Source organism: Physella acuta, unplaced genomic scaffold (genome assembly GCF_028476545.2).
Source record: "Physella acuta isolate Inbredline_101_S28 unplaced genomic scaffold, ASM2847654v3 ptg002152l, whole genome shotgun sequence".
In the NCBI taxonomy this organism is placed as follows: Eukaryota; Metazoa; Mollusca; class Gastropoda; family Physidae; genus Physella; species Physella acuta.
The window spans coordinates 62,029-82,500 of record NW_026733653.1 but is presented as its reverse complement, the minus strand read 5'-3'; the positions used below and the strand labels follow the sequence as shown (position 1 = coordinate 82,500).

At 32.7% G+C, this 20,472-nt stretch overlaps 2 protein-coding genes across 3 annotated transcripts in view; one reads left to right on the top strand and one right to left on the bottom strand.

The window, feature by feature from the left end:
* LOC131932376 (outer dynein arm-docking complex subunit 2) overlaps positions 1–12,820 on the bottom strand; it is a gene marked incomplete at its 3' end in the record, with an annotated part of 23,156 nt that extends 10,336 nt beyond the window's left edge. Inside the window, 13 exon segments of one of the 2 annotated variants that reach the window (XM_059289296.1) lie at positions 78–287; positions 1,128–1,274; positions 2,100–2,256; positions 2,787–2,837; positions 4,940–5,160; positions 5,558–5,680; positions 5,825–5,970; positions 8,192–8,298; positions 9,174–9,292; positions 9,644–9,768; positions 10,702–10,865; positions 11,487–11,730; positions 12,745–12,820. In XM_059289296.1, the coding sequence (XP_059145279.1) occupies positions 78–287; positions 1,128–1,274; positions 2,100–2,256; positions 2,787–2,837; positions 4,940–5,160; positions 5,558–5,680; positions 5,825–5,970; positions 8,192–8,298; positions 9,174–9,292; positions 9,644–9,768; positions 10,702–10,865; positions 11,487–11,710 (1,794 nt within the window). 2 annotated transcript variants of the gene reach the window in all.
* A 347-nt stretch (positions 12,821–13,167) lies between these two features.
* LOC131932375 (tyrosine-protein phosphatase non-receptor type 23-like) overlaps positions 13,168–20,472 on the top strand; it is a 30,039-nt gene continuing 22,734 nt past the window's right edge. The window contains exons 1-10 of the mRNA XM_059289295.1: positions 13,168–13,254; positions 15,380–15,454; positions 16,036–16,163; positions 16,555–16,681; positions 17,036–17,170; positions 17,567–17,728; positions 18,381–18,539; positions 19,039–19,097; positions 19,362–19,441; positions 20,004–20,118. Coding sequence (XP_059145278.1) covers positions 13,168–13,254; positions 15,380–15,454; positions 16,036–16,163; positions 16,555–16,681; positions 17,036–17,170; positions 17,567–17,728; positions 18,381–18,539; positions 19,039–19,097; positions 19,362–19,441; positions 20,004–20,118 — 1,127 coding nt within the window. The remainder of the gene's footprint in view (positions 13,255–15,379; positions 15,455–16,035; positions 16,164–16,554; positions 16,682–17,035; positions 17,171–17,566; positions 17,729–18,380; positions 18,540–19,038; positions 19,098–19,361; positions 19,442–20,003; positions 20,119–20,472) is intronic.

The following is a 20,472-nucleotide window of genomic DNA, read 5'->3' as shown; positions in this document are numbered from 1 at the left end:
TCTAACTGTTCTCCTAGTTCTAGACTCACCAGTCTTTTGATCCCACTGTCTAACTGTTCTCCTAGTTCTAGACTCACCAGCCTTTTGATTCCACCATGCTGTCTAACTGTTCTCCTAGCTCTACGGAACTTTGCCACGTGAGCTATGGTTTCTGCTGCTAGGCACTTCAGGTCTTTGTTCTGATCACGAAGGATCTTGACCATAGTCTGTAGCCCGCCAAGATCTGCTATAGCTCTACGTATCTGACTGTTCCGGGAAATTTCTTTTAAAATTTTTAATGCACCAATCTGGAATTAAAATTGGCAGCAACTTGTTGATACTGATTTATATTTTTTAAGGTAAAACACAACGGTCGAGAAATTTTAAAATAAGATATTGCATTTTCAAAGAATAACTGGATTAAAAAGATATGCTTTTCAGAGTGATCCTACTTTACTTACCATCATAATCTATTCTGAGTGATACATGATCTTTTATCAATGACAGGCAAGGTTTAGCCTGTTAGACTAGCTTAGGTCATGTAAAGTTAGGTCAGATTTTTCTTGTTGTCTCAGATTTGAGTTAGGTTAGGTCAGGTAAAGTCAGGTCAGATTTTTCTGCTGTCTCAGATTTGAGTTAGGTTAGGTCAGGTTAAGTTAGGTCAGATTTTTCTTGTTGTCTCAGAGTTGAGTTAGGCTAGCTTAGGTCATATAAAGTCAGGTCAGGTTTGGTCTGTCTCAGATTTGAGTTAGGTTAGGTCAGGTAAAGTCAGGTCTGGCTTAGCCTGTTGTCTAAGATTTGAGTTAGGTCAGGTAAAGTCAGGTCATATTTGAGTTAGGCTATGGTCAGTGAAGTCAGGTCAGGTTTAGCCTGTAGCCTCAGATTTGAGTTAGGTCATATAAAGTCAGGTCAGGTTTAGCCTGTAGCCTCAGATTTGAGTTAGGCTATGGTCAGTGAGGTCAGGTCAGGTTTAGCCTGTAGCCTCAGATTTGAGTTAGGTCATATAAAGTCAGGTCAGGTTTAGCCTGTAGCCTCAGATTTGAGTTAGGCTATGGTCAGTGAAGTCAGGTCAGGTTTAGCCTGTAGCATCAGATTTGAGTTAGGTCATATAAAGTCAGGTCAGGTTTAGCCTCAGATGTGAGTCCTACCTTGCACTTGACCTCCTCTGTGTCCAAGAGGTTAATGAGGACCTCAAGGCCTCCAACATCTCGAATAGCCAGCTGGCACGTCTCCTGGGACAGGTTAAAGTCACGCAAGGAGCACAATGCAATGATAGTGGCTGTTTGGTTACCTCCCTTCAAGGACAGAAAAATGTATTAGTGCAATGATAATTTGGTTACCTCCCTTCAAGGACAGAAAAATGTATTAGTGCAATGATAGTTTGGTTACCTCCCTACAATGACAGAAAAATGTATTAGTGCAATGATAGTTTGGTTACCTCCCTTCAAGGACAGAAAAAAATATTAGTGCAATGATAGTGGCAGTTTGGTTACCTCCCTTCAAGGACAGAAAAAATATTAGTGCAATGATAGTGGCAGTTTGGTTACCTCCCTTCAAGGACTGAAAAATTAGTGCAATGATAGTGGCTGTTTGGTTACCTCCCTTCAAGGACAGAAAAATTAGTGCAATGATAGTGGTTGTTCGTTTCCCCCCCCCCCCCCCCTTCAAGGACAGAAAAATTAGTGCAATGATAGTGGCTGTTTGGTTACCTCCCTTCAAGGACAGAAAAATGTATAAGTGTAATTATAGTGGCTGTTTGGTTACCACCCTTATAGGGTAAACAAACAAACAAACTTTCAGTGCAATTACAAAAGCTGATTGATTTATTACCTTCCTTGGGGTAATTAAAAAATGCCATGATCATAAAATAATGCAGTAATGGTAACTGTTTTTATTGTCTCTAATAGAAGGTAACAAAAAATGGAAATAAATACATATAGATGATGGGAAAAACACAGCACAATTTTAGAGGCTGTTTTTTTAAACCCATTACAGGGATAGCCAAAAGATTTCATTTAATGTGACTGATCAATCTACCAGGAAGATAACTATTACAACAGTCTGAGTTTCAAACTTCTGTATTTAGAAATAACATTTATTTTCATGTATATTTGTTTCACCTTTAAATATTTGACAAGTTTTTGAATTTGCCAGTATTCTGTAGGTAAATCAGCATTTGCCTCAGTTCTTCTTTCAATAGTTTCCTCCTCTTCTTCACTTTCGGTAGAGCTTTCACTGAAAGCTTCCTCACCATCTGCCTTTTCTTTTTGAGAACTACTAAAATAAAAAATAACGGCTGCCTTTATATTATTTCTTTATATGTTGAGAAACTCTAACAAAAACATTTAATTAAAAAAACTATAACTAGAAAAAACATTAGCAATTTTTTTGTATTTTTAATGACACACTTTAAAAAAAAAAAAAACTAGAACTACAGCTAATTCTTTTAAAATATTATTGACACTTTAAAAAAAAATTATCTGGAAAAGAAAACAGCAAATTCTTTGTATTATTATTGACACAGTTGAAAAAAAAGTTATAAATAGAAATAATAATAACAGTAAATTATTTAACATTATCATTGACACTTTAAAAAAACAATTATAAATAGAAAAATAAAGAATAATGAATTCTTTGTATTATTTGTATTATGATTGAAAACTATTTTTTTAAAATTTATAACAAGAAAAACAGCAAAATCTTTATATCTTTGACACACCTAAAAATAAAAATTAACTAGAACTAGAAAATTTAACTGGTGTACTTACATTTTCTTATTTCAATAATGAAAATAAAAGACAACTAACCTGGAAAATATTGATGACTTGTATCTGTGTTGTGGCATTATAACTGAAGACCTGTGAAAATTTGCGGGAGATTACTTTTTTTAATAGTATTATTATTTAGATCACTTTTTCAATAAAGTAGAGGCCTATATATTTTGTGTACATTACAAAAGCATATAGACTTCAAAATACTTAAATCCATTATTTATGTTATTCAATAATAAATGAAATAAAGGAAAGGGTTAAGACATGTCATACCTGTGAGTGTATTCATCTATATTCTAGATGCATTAGGATTATTTTAAGGGGAGACGGTGAAAATTTTGTTATGCAAAGGAGGGAGGGATTGAAGGAAGGCTGCTTTATTTTTGTGATGATGTGTAAGAATACAAGGGGTGGGGGTAATAAATGGATATAATATGTGACGTTTATGCAAGTCTCTTAATAAACAATATCGTTTGTTTACATTTAATTTAGTTTACATTGATAATTAACAAGATATGTTTTGATTGCAATGAGCTACAATAATTACAAAAATGAGAACAATTGTTTTATAAAAAATTAAGAACAATTTTTTTAAAGAATTCACAAAACAAAACAAAAATGTATACTTTAACTGTTTTTGTTATGTGTTATTGAATTAGATTTACATTAAAAGTATTTTTTTAAACGAATGAAGTTTTTTGTTACTTATTTATATCAAATAATTTCAAAAATGCTATAGATTTAGTTTCAACTATTATACTGGAATATGCATATCAGATAACAAAATTTGAAACAAAAAACTGTAAGATCAAATAACTTTCTGAAACATGCTTGAGGAAAACAAGCAACGACTAAACGGAACTTAAATTTTTTTTAATCTAGTACCATTCATGGCGACGATGGTGTGGCAAGTGATCTTCCTCGTGAATTCGCATACCCGCTTTCTTAAATATATTCGCTATATCCTACAAAAACAAAAAATTCTTTGATGAAAGTGGCGAGCTTCATTCCTTAAATAATAGCTCCTTTCTTATTTAATGTCTTAAATTTAAAAAATTATAGCCATTTCTATTTTCTCCGTTTTGAATACTTTTTCATCTATCTGCACAGCATGATAAAATTTTAAACTATGATTTAATTTTGTTTTTTTAATAGGAAATTCACAAAGTAGAAGAAATTAAACAATTTTTTTACTTTAGTATGATGTATTAGGTATAGGAATATGTTTTATACATTTTTGACAGTATGATATACTGATCACAAAAGCTACAGAACAAAACTTTTTTAACCATTGAAATTCTTTTTTAAAACATAAAATTTAACAATGTTTCACAGTAAACAATAGTCACAGGCTGGTCTGCTGTGTTATATTTCTAGCTTACTTTAAATGTTTTGTAAATGTTACTTTTTCTTTTGAAGTGTAGTGAGGTAGGCTTAATTGTTTATGACAAATATAAAATAAGAAAAGAAGTAAAATTACAACTAAAAAAATGATTATTACAATCTCTTACTTGCTAAACCACTATTTAAATAACTATAAAGAAAAGCGAAGTATGATATACTGATCACAAAAGCTACAGAACAAAACTTTTTTAACCATTGAAATTCTTTTTTAAAACATAAAATTTAACAATGTTTCACAGTAAACAATAGTCACAGGCTGGTCTGCTGTGTTATATTTCTAGCTTACTTTAAATGTTTTGTAAATGTTACTTTTTCTTTTGAAGTGTAGTGAGGTAGGCTTAATTGTTTATGACAAATATAAAATAAGAAAAGAAGTAAAATTACAACTAAAAAAATGATTATTACAATCTCTTACTTGCTAAACCACTATTTAAATAACTATAAAGAAAAGCGAAGGTCGCTTTTATTATTTATTGAATACCTTTACTAGAACTTAATTAGCAGCCCACACTTTTTTTTATCGGTTATTTAAATAGTGGTTTATTTTTACATATTTAAATATAATCATATTTATTTTCTCTATTTTAGTCGTTAATTATATAAATCCTTGTTTTTAAAATGTTTTTATGAATCATTTTTTTAATTATAACTTAAATTCATTACTGTGTATATGGTGAAACTGTTATTTTAAAGAACACTCAAACTAATTTTGATGTTTTAGTTTCGCTTGGAAGTAGTTTTAGTATTTTATAAAAAAAAGTCTATGGCAATGAAAACTTTCATACTGTTTCTGATTTTCCTCTTCCACTGTGAGATTTTTCCATTTTAAAGAAGGCTCCAACTTAGCCTTTGTCTGGGTCTTTTGTGTTTTGTCTCGGTCTTGATGGTGGTCTTTGTGATGGCGGTTTTGTCTGTCTGAGCGGTTAGTGTGTTCGCCGTCATCATCTCTACCAGGGTGAGACACTGCCATGTTGGAATCTGAGTCTTTGTCTTTGACTGTAAATTCCTAGCGTACACAATGGTATTGCTTTTATACTCATTGTACACAACTTATACTAGTAAACCAGTGGTGTGTTTTAACATTTGTTTTGTTAACAAGAAATTTAAAAATAAAATAAAAGAATAATGCATAAATTATCAATGATTTAAATTTAAAAAAAAACAGAACTTTTTAAAAGAAAGAAAATTTTAAAAGAATAATTTTTTGGATAGAAATTTATAATAAATTTGAAACTTGAAAGGAGCTGTTTGTATTTACTTGATAAACCCCATAGGCTATTATTTATTAAAAACAAATTTTTAAACTTATCATCTTTTTTGTATATACTTGCCCAGTTTAACAAAATGATAAGCCTATGGTGTTTTCCATACACAAGCTGCAGTACAAAATGTAAACTGCTTACCTGGCGTGTGATCAAATCTGCAAAGTGGGGCGATTTTGCTTTCAACAAGGAAACAAGCTCCCTGTAGGTTTCCTCATCTGCACGCTCGTAGTCCAAGAGCCCGTTGTTTTCTAGCTGTGGACCCTATAGAAGCAAATCAAATTTTTTTCTAAATTAAAACTTTATCAAGGATTTAAAAACTTTAAAAATAAATACAACTCGGCAAAATTTTAAAGATTAATTAATTAAATAATTAATTATAAGAGCAATAATAGAAGCAAATGTTACTTTATTGAAGTAATATCCACTAGTGTTGGCTGTCACATAGAGTAAACTATCAATGTCGAAACATTTGATTGCTAGGTAGCAAATGTCTCCATTCAGCTGACGCCAGGGTTGAGCTCTGCATCCATTCTGATAGACATAAGTCTCCCCTACAAACATAAGACATCCATTCAGATAGACATAAGTCTCCCCTACAAACATAAGACATCCATTCGGATATACATAAGTCTCCCCTACAAACATAAGACATCCATTCGGATATACATAAGTCTCCCCTACAAACATAAGACATCCATTCGGATATACATAAGTCTCCCCTACAAACATAAGACATCCATTCTGATATACATAAGTCTCCCCTACAAACATAAGACATCCATTCTGATAGACATAAGTCTCCCCTACAAACATAAGACATCCATTCGGATAGACATAAGTCTCCCCTACAAACATAAGACATCCATTCGGATATACATAAGTCTCCCCTACAAACATAAGACATCCATTCGGATATACATAAGTCTCCCCTACAAACATAAGACATCCATTCGGATAGACATAAGTCTCCCCTACAAACATAAGACATCCATTCAGATATACATAAGTCTCCCCTACAAACATAAGACATCCATTCGGATATACATAAGTCTCCCCTACAAACATAAGACATCCATTCTGATAGACATAAGTCTCCCCTACAAACATAAGACATCCATTCGGATATACATAAGTCTCCCCTACAAACATAAGACATCCATTCTGATAGACATAAGTCTCCCCTACAAACATAAGACATCCATTCTGATATACATAAGTCTCCCCTACAAACATAAGATACCCATTCTGATAGACATAAGTCTCCCCTACAAACATAAGACATCCATTCTGATAGACATAAGTCTCCCTTACAAACATAAGACATCCATTCTGATATACATAAGTCTCCATACAAACATAAGACATCCATTCGGATATACATAAGTCTCCCCTACAAACATAAGACATCCATTCGGATATACATAAGTCTCCCCTACAAACATAAGACATCCATTCGGATATACATAAGTCTCCCCTACAAACATAAGACATCCATTCTGATAGACATAAGTCTCCCCTACAAACATAAGACATCCATTCTGATATACATAAGTCTCTCCAACAAACATAAGAGTTATAGATCAATTAAGAGATTTTAGAAATCAGTGAAACTGCAGTAAAATAAATGTAAAATTATGACATTTATGTTAGTATTACTTCAGATGTTAAGAGATGGTTAAGCTGGTTTTTTCTGCAAGACTTTCTGTGAGGTTAAGGGTTGTATTTGGACCAGGGTTAAAATTAGACTCCAGGTAGATAACATATAAAAAGTACTTTTGCTGAGCTATTACATTGGTTGTAAAAACTCCTTGTAGAAGATTATAGCACTTTTATAGCCAATGTATTACTTCTAACAGAAGTCCCTATTGCTACATGAGGGGACCTTATGCAAATTCTGCTAAGTCACTTCAGATTAATTTTATGGAAATATTTTTTTTATGAACTAATCTTAGTATTTTTCATTTTTTACTGTTAAAAGAAAATTTTCAAGTATCTTTTAGTTATGCCTTCATGACAATTATGCGGTGACTATTAAAAAAGATGATCATGACTTCGTCTGTTTTTTAGCTATGAAAAAATTAACTTAAATTTAAATTGACAACACTTTCCCTTTCTTAAAAAGTTAAATTAATTAAACAGCCTATGATAATAATAAATTATTTATTTTTAAGGTTGACGTAGCACTTGTAGCAGACTATTCACTTCATCTGAATGTAAATCAAACAGACAGAAAGGTCGCAGATTTCAATTTAGATGTATTCAACTAACATCATACAAATAATCTACAACAATAATTTATAAAATGCTATATAAAAAACATGAAAACCCATCCACCTTAGATTTGCAACTCTTTAAGAAATATCAAAGCTATTAGAAATAGTAGCACAAGCTAAGACTAAGCGCAGTGACGCACTCAACCAGAGGCGTAGCGACCCTTCCCGGCGCCCGGGGACAAACTTTTCGATTTGCACCCCCCCCCTCAAACTTTTGATTTGCACCCTACTCGAAATTTTGATTTGCACCCCCCCTCCCTCAAATTTCGATTTGCACCCCTACCCCTTGAGATTTCCATTTGCACCCTATACCCCTCAAACTTTCGATTTGCACCCCCCTCGAGATTTCCATTTGCACCCCCCCCCCCCCTCAAACTTTCGATTTGCACCCCCCCTCAACCTTTCAATTTATTTTTCCAACCCATTTTGGCGCCCCCTAAGGTCGGCGCCCGGGGACATATGTCGTCCCCCCCCCCGCTCACTACACTACTGCACTCACCATAATAAATGATGTCCTCCAGAGGCTGCCTGTATTTATCACTGCCACTAACTTTCTTTAAAACTGTTACTTCACCATCAACAATCTTTGGGTTCAGTCGCATATCACTGATTGTAAAACAAAAATGTCATCAAATTGTAAGTTCGCATATCACTAATTGTAAAACAAAAATGTCATCAAATTGTAAGTTCGCATATCACTAATTGTAAAACAAAAATGTCATCAAATTGTAAGTTCGCATATCACTAATTGTAAAACAAAAATGTCATCAAATTGTAAGTTCGCATATCACTAATTGTAAAACAAAAAATGTCATCAAATTGTAAATTCGCATATCACTAATTGTAAAACAAAAATCTCATCAAATTGTAAGTTTAGTTAACCAATTATTTATGAAGTGAAGATTACAGATTTGGCTGTATGAAAACAAATGTAGAAAATTTTTAAAGAAATAGTTATTTCTATTTTTAAAAAAAAAATTAATTTCAACAGAAACCTCATGAAAAGAAAATGTTAAGAACCAAGTTTACAGTAGACCTAAATATTCACATATATAAGTTCGACTAGCCTAGTTTGGTGCATCATACTTTTTTGGATGATTTTTACAACAAAGAGTGTCACGCTTCAGTCTATCACTTCACCGTTTAGAATATATATTTTTTTTTTTTAAAAAAAAGGAATTTCTAAAGTATGAACTAAACTTGGTCAAGTTTAGGTATATTAACCAATTTTTTATTAAACTTACAAAAATGTATTTCAAAAATGTGAAATAACAAATAAAATCCTGTTAAATCATGTACTTTTTTTTACAGTAATGTCAGAATGATATTACATTTACAGTGGTAAAGATGCTTTGGGATTAAGCAAGGGTTAGATCGCGAAAATAATTGGACTTTTAATACGAATCCACAGCTCAATATAAGCAATAGAAAAAATAATAAAAGGACATTTTAAAAAAAGATAAAAATTATTATTTATGTACTTTGTGATTTTGATGATACTGGCATTCAACATTTGTTCGTCAAGGCGCAGAAGTTTCAACCTAAGATTCAAAATTTTCTTTTTATCTTCCAGCTCCTGCATTTTGTCTGCATTTTTCTCCTAAAATTACAACAAAGATGTATAACTTAATAAAGCATAAACATTTATTCAGTTGACTTATTTATAATTATCCAGAAAGAATCTATAGAAACAGTTTCAGGGCTATGGAATAGAATTTGTAATAAAAGTAAAAGTACTCTTTTTGTAACAGATTGTCCATGTGGGTGGTGAAGTAAAGTACACCTGTTTCATTGGCCTCGGTATATAAAGGGATTGTGTGGTCAGCACTATGCCTTGCCACCTTTACACTACCTAATCTGAGTCAGATACCCATCATAGCCGGGTGGAAAGGTATGTGTGATTTGACTGTGTTAAGAATGCTGAATTTGTAAATTACAGAAATTCACTTACAGTACTTTTATATAATGCTTCAGACTCTTTCAGTATTTCTTCATGAAATCGAAAAATTGAATTATCTGAACCTTCTACTGTTGCAAATCTGTCACCCAGCATTTTGGCGACTGGGTCTCGATTTCCTGTTGATATAATTGCATTTATTTAAATATCACTTAAAGATGAATTTTTAATGGAGAAATAAATAAGTAATTAGGCTATTTTGGACTGTTTGTGTAAGCAGTTCTGCCAAAACAGAAATTGTATTGTTGAAATTTTAAAAATAAAATTATTTTTAAATATTAACCATTAACAATGGTTAAACAAAGTTCAAAATATAATGTCTATTTTAAATGTCAGTACTTTATTTTTTACAAAAAAATCCCAAGATTCCTACAGTTTTACCTACTTGTGTAAATATGTCCTTGGGTCTCAAAACCTATCCCCATGTAAAGTATGAGGGTTTGTTCATAAATGATGTCACACTCAAAGGGGGAGGGTACATAATTTTTGCAGTTATTTTGTGTTTTAGAAAACTGTTTTAATAAATTGTGATAAAAATATATGAAAATACTCTATGTTGACCGAGCTCAGTCTATATTTGTAGGCTGAGGTGTCACATCATTTTAGGGGGGGTCTGGATTTTTGTGACAATGTGTGACGGATGGGAGGGGCTAGGTAAAAATTGTCCAAAAAAGCTTGACATCATCATATGGATGACCCTTGATAATCTATGAGGACTGTGACGTAGATGTCTATAACGAAAAAATGTAGGCATGGAGAGAGTGTGTGATAGAGTGGCCTCCCCTTGAAAGTGGTGTGCTAACGGGGAAAAAAGTGTGTAAACAAAGCAGTGTGTGAAGCAATGTGGTGTGGTGTCAACAGTGTACCTACTCGCCCATTTTCATATTGTCACGTTTCTTGTTGTTGGTGAAAATTAACAGTAAATTATACAGATTCTCTTTATGGATTATGTTTATTTACAATTATCACACCTGGCTCCAACCAGCCCAATATACCTAAAACGCAGCGTGTAACAAGGACCTAGTAATGTTTTTTTTCAACACAAACCTTACCTTCTAAGCATGTTCGAAGTTCTATCAGCTTCTTCTCTCCTGCTATTTTAAGTACATTAATTGCATGCCCCAAAGTGTGCACTTTCAAGGTACCATCTTTCTTCAACTCTAGCAGGGGTGTTGAATCCTGGGCTGAAGTTTCCTCTGAGACGACAGATGAATATCTGAAAAATGTAATAATAAAAATAGGTGTCAGTGGCGTAGCAAGGTCGGGTGTCACCCGGTGCGGCACTTAATGGTGTCACCCCCCCAGAGGCGTTACGACCCTTCCCGGGGACAAACTTTCAAGTTTTCGATTTGCACCCCCCCCTCAAGTTTTTGATTTGCACCCCCCTCAAGTTTTTCTCTATATATTTTGCTATTTTTTGCCTTGGTTTCACCCCCCTAAATGGTGTCACCCGGTGCAGTCCGCACCCCCCGCCCCCCCCCCCTCGCTACGCCCCTGTTAGAAGTAATAAAATTTTATTTTAAAAACAAACAATTATACATTAATTTGGATGGTAATTTATAATTAGGATCACGACTGGTTTGTTCAGAGAGCTGGTGTTTTCTATGGTGATGATTCAATGAATAAGTCAGTCATATTAAATCACAGGAAAATAAGCCCAACAAGAAAAATGTACTTGTAATATTTAGAAAAACTGTACTTTACTTCAATTGTCCCCCTTTCAAACCTATACTACTTAGTTACCAGATGCACATGACTTCATGAATCGAGAAAATAAAAACATAGATTTATTTTCTCCTAATGGAAATTAAATTTTGACATAAATTCAAACACTTACTTTCTTTTATACCCAGGTATTTCAAAATTATCCATCGACAATGTAGATTTCCATTCCAAAGGCTTTTTGAATATCAGATTTAACTCTTCACTCAATTTACCATCTTCTAAGAAGCCCAGGACTGTGTTGAGTAGCTCTTCATTAAGTGAGGTGAATTCCAATTTACCAGAGGTTCCATCCTGGGCTGATGTCCACTGTGCTGCTCTTTGTAAGGTTTGACCCATTTTATCCTCCTAACTTTTTACTGCAATAAAATATTTTGGATACAACTTTTACTGTTTAAATTATTTTAAAAATGAGTTTAATGTATTCATAAATAATAAATAACAGGTTTAAGTGATCTTTTACCTAAGAAAAAAACTCCTTTAGCTAGACTCTAAAATGAATGACTGCTTATTTAAATCTTCTGGTGCAGTGCCAAAGCAGTGTTTCTGCAGGTTTTTAACATTTGGCAGTAACATACAAACACATAATGTCATGTTTAGTGACAGTTTATTAGTCTAATTAATGGGAATACTTTCATAATTTAAGCCAAGGCAAATGTAACTGTAATGGAGAACATAAACCACATCAATAAGGCCTACTGGGTGACGCTTTTTTTTTTGGCAATTTTTACCCTGCCCCCCTTCCCTCAGTCACATATTGTCACAAAAAGCCAGATGTTACACCTCAGCCTACAACCCCCCCTCAAAATTGCAGTAACATTTTTCTTTAAACATGGATATTTTTCCAAAATCTTGTCTGAACTCTGTCAACATAAAGTATTTTAATCAATTCCTATTACAATTTATTAAAACAGTTTTCTAAAACATGAAATAACTGCTAAAACTTGTTTTCTAACATTGATTTTTTATAATGCAAAAGTGTGACTTCACACCATCTGAACCCCCATCCTCCCCCTCATCACACACCAGTCACAAAATTACGCCCCCCCCCCCCTCCCCTCTCGAGTGTGACGTCATTTATGGACGACCCCATAGTTGTATAAGAGTAGACTAGATATAATTATAAATTTAGTATTAAAGTAGGCCTATTGACAATTAAATATTTTTATCTTTTTTAGTTAAAATACTTTTAAAAATAATAAATAAATTAAAAAATAATGCTAGTTGCTAGGGAAGGGCCTTTAAATTTTATTTAGGCCCTATATAACAAGTCTTTGTATGATTATTAATGATTATGTTATTAACTCATTAGATCTGGATTCGGTGCTAATATATTCAAAAGTTACTTAACCACTTTTATTTATTTCTCTTACCCGTAGATTAATGAAATGCACAGGAGAGATTCTGCAGCTCACACTTTAAAACTCAATACATGCTTCTGTAGCAACTGTTGTCAACATAGTGTGCGCATGCGTTGATGGTTAAAAATCAAAAAGGCCGAGTTAGTAGAATTATCCTACTTAATACTACTTATAACTAAATATAAATCAGTGTCTTTTTTATGTAAATCATCTTAAATCATTAATGTACTATCTGTAAAAAGTATGCAACACTATCAAGAATTTTTTATTATAGGTTTTTAATAACGATTGGAGTACAAAAAAATAATTAAATATTTCCCTTGTGCGATTTCTATAAATAGATCTAAATATTCCTTCTCAAATTTTGATTGCAAGGTTCATGGAATAATAGCTTCCGGGTGAATGTTATTATTTAGATATTTTATTATTTAGAAAATGGAGGCCCTTCCGAGACTTCCTATGTTGTCATTTGAATTGAAGCATAGCCCAGAATACGTCGAATTTGGACCGGCATTAAAACAGGTATTCTAAATATTATTATGTATAGTCTTCTTTTTAAAAAGATAATCACATGTTAAAAAGTAAAACACTTCGACCAAGCGCCTTGTTTATCGACAAATGACTCATTCTGATTCTCACAAGTCCAGAATCTCAGTCAGAATCAGAAAGTTAGGCCTAGATCTAGATTTCTAGATCTAGAGTCTAGATTCTAGTAGTAGATCTAGATCTACTACTTTACGTAACTTAAGTGAGAATCTAAATCTAGATCTAGAGACTAGATCAAGCTAGATTTAGATCTAGATTTAGTGACTTAGTCTAATCAAAGTCTAGATCTAGACTAGCTAGATTAGTTTCTAAATGTAGCCTACATAGTAGTTTTTCTTACTATATGTGAAATCTACTCAATTCTCAATTTAAACATGACAACTGAATAAAAAACGTCCATACTTTATCCCCTAGGCACTAATTTGGGGGTTGTAGCGAGTTTAGGCTAAATTATTGAATTTTAAAATGTTTTGTCACTCACAGCTATGATATGACGGATCATCCATGACAACCTGGTTAAAAGTTGAAAGGTTTAACTTTTTAAGTGACCGTGAAATAGATCTAATTTTTTTTCACAAGAGAGTTCCTAAAAGTAGAATTGGCCCGTCTATCGTCGGGATATATTTATAGAGGAAAAAAATTTAAGAGAATGTCATCAGAAAAGAATTTTAAAAAAGACAAGACAGAAGTGATGTTTGAATTCTTTTATTTCTTTAATTTTATAACATTTTTTATTGTACAAAAGAGCAAAATAAAAAACCATGCCAGGTAAACGTATCCATTCAAATAGCGGTCACGTGGTCAAAAAAAATAAAAAAATTAGGTTGTCATTTTATGGACACATCATATAAAAAAAAGTGTTGAAGATATTTGATTTATTTTTTCATAGAATGATAAAACTAATAATGCTTTACTTTGGAAATCAATTTTGTGAGAGGGAGATCTATATTTAAAAAGTTATATTATTTTGAATGACACCGACTTAAAATTTAGCCTACATTCCCCAAAGCAATTTCTGAAAATGCTTTTCTGGCATATTTAACCTTGCCACCTATAGCATGTTTTTATAACGTGAAAACCCGCCATTTTACTCGTGATAAACATTTTTAAAAGTAATTCTAAGAAGGTCTCTGGAACTAAGTCGAAAAACTCGCCGGAAGTCATGGTCCGATCCTTACGCCATGTTCTGGTTAGCAACCAAGGACGCTTTTAAGTTAGTGAGCCTCCCTACTACATAGTACTACATACTACATTACACATCACATAACAATTCATAACATAGGAACAAAGAAGAAAAAGAAAGGTTGCATGTTGTGGGAAGTTAAATAATAACACTCTGCTTCAGTGCTTATTTTATTAAAGCTTATTATTTATTCATTAGTAGGCCTAATTAAGATAAAATTGCTATACCAAACCAAGACTATACCTAATACCAGAGGCGTTGTGAATCAGGGGCAGGGGGTGCTGACCGGGTGACACCTTTTAATTGAAGAGGTGACATGCAAAATTGCAAAATGTAGAGGCCTACAGAAGAAATATGCTTTTTTTCCAGTTCAATTAATGGCAAAAATGATTAATAAGAGTTAATCCACCTGTATTAATAATTGACTATAGATAACCATCTTTACTATTAGTGTACACGCTTTACACCCCAGGAGGAATAAAGGCTTGTTGCTGAGTATTTTGAATAACAGATAAGTTAATCAACATTTGAATTAATAGGTGGATTGTGTGCTCAAACTAATGCCATGAGGCAAATTGGGAAGGGAATGTCACCTATATACTAATAATTAGGCCTAGTAAAATGATTAAAATAAACTACAGATTACTAAGACAATAAGAAGCAGAGAAAGGTTTATAAATCCAAATTCTTAAAACATTGCAACTTGATCTATTATAGATTTTATTATAAAATTTACACCAAATAATTGGTTTCAGAAAGAGAAGTCCCTCATGAAAATAACTGAACACGGTAGCAAGGGCTAGGAAATGTCACAGATTTTAGACATCATTATTTTAGTTATATACGATTAAATATTGTACAATAAATAGGCCTATGTTATTTATTTGACAAAAGTTTTGAAACAATTTCTATCATCAGTATATCAAAGACCATTATGGAGAAGATCCAGCTCTCTATAACAAAGCTTGCACAGAACTAGAGCAACTGAGACAAGTAAGTGGGATAAGTGTGACTTATGTGTTAGCATGAAAAGTTGTTGTAAGCTGGGGTTTTAGGCTATTTATAATATAGGCTTGCTTTACAGCAAGTTTTGTAAAGAGTTTGATTTTTAGGCTTAACTTAAGGGATTATATGACATAGCTTGTGAGAAGAAAGAGGGAGTTTATATAAATCAAATTGACACAATAAATTTCTGCATAACACAAGTTTTGTAAAGAGTTTGTAAAGATTCTTAGGCTTAACATAAGTGATTATATGACATAGCTTGTGAGAAGAAAGAGGGAGTATATATAAATCAAATTGACACAATAAATGTCTGCAGCTGAGGTGAGTAATAAACTTAGAGAGCAGATAGATTGGAGTTTACTAGTTTCTTCTTATAAAGGAATGTAGTGCAATGCCCTGCAACTTTTAGCAACCCTCAAAAACTGAGTATAACCTAATGGATCTCCTATAGACACAACAAAAGCAGCCTGATCACTCGATTTAAACATAAATACTGTTACTGCTGTCAATAGGTTGTTCTTCTGTGCACATCAATTGTGATCATAACCAATGTGATTTTTTTGTATCAGGCAGCTTTACAAGTGAGCAGAGATTTTATGGGATGCACCACTTTAAAAAAGTACTATGCACAGCTACAGTATTTACAGGGGCGCTTTCCAATGGGAGAAGGTGGAGAGGCAGCCATTGCATTTACCTGGTAAATTAAAAAAAGCCCACCCAATAATCATTTTATTTGGATTGGTTTAAAACAAGAAGAAGTAAAAAAAAATTATTTGTGAATGAAGTGCAGACTTCCACAAACATTTAAAAAAATTTTTTCTTCAATACAGCATGAAAAGGAAGATAGATCCAAAATGTTAATTCTTAAATGTTGTTTCAGCTATTGTTTTACTGTTTTGTGACTACTCTGTAACTTCTTGGTTGTGCATGATTATGGTATATTTATGTGTATTCACTATCTCAGAACAAATTTGGTGTTTTGTGTTCAGACTAAAAAGTTCAGCACTTTTAAAAAATGCAGAGCAAGTTTTATTTCAGTTGTGAATGTTTTTCTTTGCTGTGATTAGCAAAAAATTAAAATTCTACAGGGAAGATGTGCAGACAGGCAGGGATCATGTCAAAAGTGACATCAAGTTTGAGCAGGCTTGCATTCTGTACAATATCGGCAGTCTGCATTCGCTGTTGGGGGCGTTGGACACAAGGCACAATGCTGAGGTATTTAAATGTATTATCGTCTTTCAGTGTCATCTCACTTATTCAGCAGATATAATCAGGCCACCCTTTAAGAGATGATTTCATTTCTTACTATACTTACACAAACATTACTGTATTATTTTCATATCATTTTTAAAAAATGAAACGTTTAACAAATTATTTTTTACTTAAATCATCAACTTTAATAAAATCCTTTTAGATATTTTTATTCTAAGTATACATGTTGCTACGTCTTGAATATTATTATAATAATATTAATATATTATATTATTATAATAATATTATTATTATTTTTAGTGGTTGAAGATTTTCTAGCACTCATTTTCAATGTAACTTGAGTATTTTTATTTTCAGGGGATGAAGATTTCCTGTACTCACTTTCAATGTGCTGCTTGGTCTTTTGAACTGTTGCGCAACAATTTTATCAGCTCGTCAATGAGCACTGATATGAGCTTCGAGTTGTTGAATTTTCACATCTATCTCATGTTGGTCAGTCAGATTACTTTAATACTTCATCTTCCACAGTTGGCGTTACATGTTCATAAAAATGTTGTATTGCCTTTGTCTATTACTAGCTGTGTTGTCTTGGTTTGTCTTAAGGATTTTGTGTTTTCTGTTTTTTTTACCAAGTTGTATTGTAAGATAGAACACCAACCTAAACACCACAAGTTAAATTACAGTCCAGCTACAAACAATACATTTAACATTTTAAATAATATAATAAATATTTTCAACTTTGTTAATACATTTGTGTTTGGGTTTTTTCTTAAAATGTAAAAAAAAAAATTTGTTAGTTAATTTCATATTGTTATTATTTTGTTTAAAACAATTATAAATAGGGGTATTTCATACTTGGTATAACAGCACAATCTTGTTGTATTGTAGGCACAAGCCCAGGAATGTATCCTGGAGAAGTCTATCATTGACAACAGGAAAAACAGCATCACAGCCAAAGTGGCGGCCAAAGTTGTTGAATTCTACAAGGACACCTGCAATCTCATAGATCAAGCAGATCAGAAACAACAGATTAATTCCAGAATGCACAAGGTTGGATTCCTGTCTTTTAAAACTAGTACATTTCACCCAGCATTATAAAGAAATTTGTTGTTGTTTTTTCGTAGAAATCCAATTTAAACATTAAACAAAAATTTCTAATAGTTTTCTACCACAAAGCCAGTGTTTTTTGGGAAAATCCAGAATTTTTCCAAAAAAAATTACTCTTGCTTATCCCCCTAGTAGCCAATTTCTTACAGACAGATGAATTATCAACAATTGATATAATGCATTTCATGGACAATTTTACTACACACATCTCCATAACCCAATCCACCCCCACACACATTCAGAAGCATTTATAATTGAAGAGATTTATGTAGTGTAAGATCACTGAACTAATAATAACAATCAGGATAAAGACTAGTTTCTTTACCACAGTTTATGAACGCATATTGTTTTTATCCTTACGATTCAATTCATTTACATATTTTTTTAAAATGTCATAGCTTTCACATGATAAAATCCTGGAAATGACTTGAGTTACTTAAATAAACAAAATTAAGTTTTTTAGGTGGTTAAAAACTCCTAATCAAAAGTGATTACTTTTAACTATAACTTTGTTGATAGGTGGTCTAAAAAATTAACTTTCACTTAGAATTGCTACCTTAAGATTCTCTTTACAATAATATTTTGTCATTTTCAGGAATGGGGAAGGCGATTGATCATGAAATCTGCCTTCTACCAGAGTGTGACATACTATTTCCTTGGGCGTGATGCAGAAGAAGGAGAGAAACCAGGAGAATGTCTGGCCTACTTCACTGCTGCAAGAGATGAACTGAATCGAGCCATCCAACTAGCTAAAGTACGATTTGTTGTTTTAGTGTAGATTTTTATTTACTTATCCATTCAATTCACAACTTTATTTACAATAATATAATCCGCAAAGAATACAGTTAATTTCAGTAATCAACCATCCACCGTTTGATATAACACTTATACTTGAAGTGCGGGAATACACAAGATAAAATCTAACAGTCAACACATATATCTTCCCCTTGCATTCATCTAGGCGGCCTTTTGAACATCTCATTTACCCCGATTACATAGCCCTACATTTGCTCTCTTCAGACAGTGAGCTATCTCCTAAAAGCATGCAACATACATTGATTGCTCAAGCATTCAACTATTATACGTTTTACCCCAAATACAATTCACCAAATACAGTCTGTTAAAGTCTTGTTTAGATTTTATTGCTCAGCTTCTCTGTATGGAAAGTCTGAGATCAACGAAGTATTATTTGTTTTTTTCATGAGATTTATTCCAAACGTATTAATTTTAAAAAAATTATTTTTTGATGACAGAATGAAGTACCTGAAGTTATTGAGTGTTTACAATTTGCCAAAGATGTTGTTTTAGGAAAGTAAGTTTTATTTTCTTCTTATTGATCTATAATGAATAGAATTATAATAAATATAATTACCTTAATGTAGCCTAGATATAAATTACTGTAAATTTATCACAAATTGTGTGAATGTAATTCCTTAAGTTTTAATTAAAATTTTATTTTTTATTGGCCAATGTGAAAAAATAATTTGGTCATACAGTTATGGTCATACAGTTGCGTTCAATTTTTTTTATACATCTCGTATTGCAGTACACTGTATGTTGAATTAAATATTTCCAGGTACGAGTCAGCAAAGAAAGACAATGATTTTGTGTACCATGCCAAAGTTCCAGCTTTAGACACTCTCCCAGAAATCAAAGGTTATTATACATCCAGCTTTTTAAATACATTTTTATTTTAATTGACAAAACAGCTAACCGAACATAACAGTACCAAGTTTTACATTCTGCCTGTACCTTGGTTAATTTAAAGCTAAAGTAAACTTAAGTCAGGGTTAAAGTTGAAAAACTTGAAATAAAGTTACCCTATATGTTCTGCTGATGTCTCATTCATTACCCAAGTTATTCAAATGAATTTTAATCTGATGTTTAGTCCAAGGATTTGTTTTGACATAATGTCTTAGTTTGTTAGCCCATAAATGCAGTAAAAAAGTTACCTTTTTGAACCTGACAGCTAATAGGGCAAGTGAAGTAGAGTTCACCTGTTTGTGATCTCAACATATAAACAGATAGTGGGGTCAGGACTATGTCAAGCTGCCTTTACTTTCCCTAACATGAGTCAAGTACCCATCAGAGCTGGGTGGGTTTAGGGATGTACTGCTGACTTGAACCCGGATTTGAACTCATGACTTTTTGTATTAGGCCACGCCATCCCATATAAATGCAGTAATGCCCTAATAAGTTCTTGTTTTACCATCATCAGGAGCTTGCTTGGTTAAAGGCATTCCATTCAACCCAGCCGACAAAGACATCTCAGGGCCAGACATCTTCCAGAAGCTGGTACCCATGGAGGCGCACGAGGCCTCGTCAGTTTACAGGTATGACAATCCAGCTTGCAACTTACTGTGGGTTTTTTTGTTGTTGTTTTTATAAAACTAGTATTTCTGCCAATAGAGCTGCTGCCTAGCTCAGGATTAAGAACATTGGTCATTCTGTATATTGTTTATTTGTAGGGGTAAAGATAAAGTTATTCCTATTCAAATATGCTTTTAGTTAAAAGGATATACTGTATTTTTAACACGTTTTTCTTAACTCAGCTTCGCGTTTGTGGATGGATTTGTTTGTTGTTAAAATTGACATCGAAAATTAGCCCACTTCTGATTGCTCTAGAGATCTGAAATTTGGCATACCGGCTACTTTCGCCTAACAATTTCAGATGCAATCATAAAAAC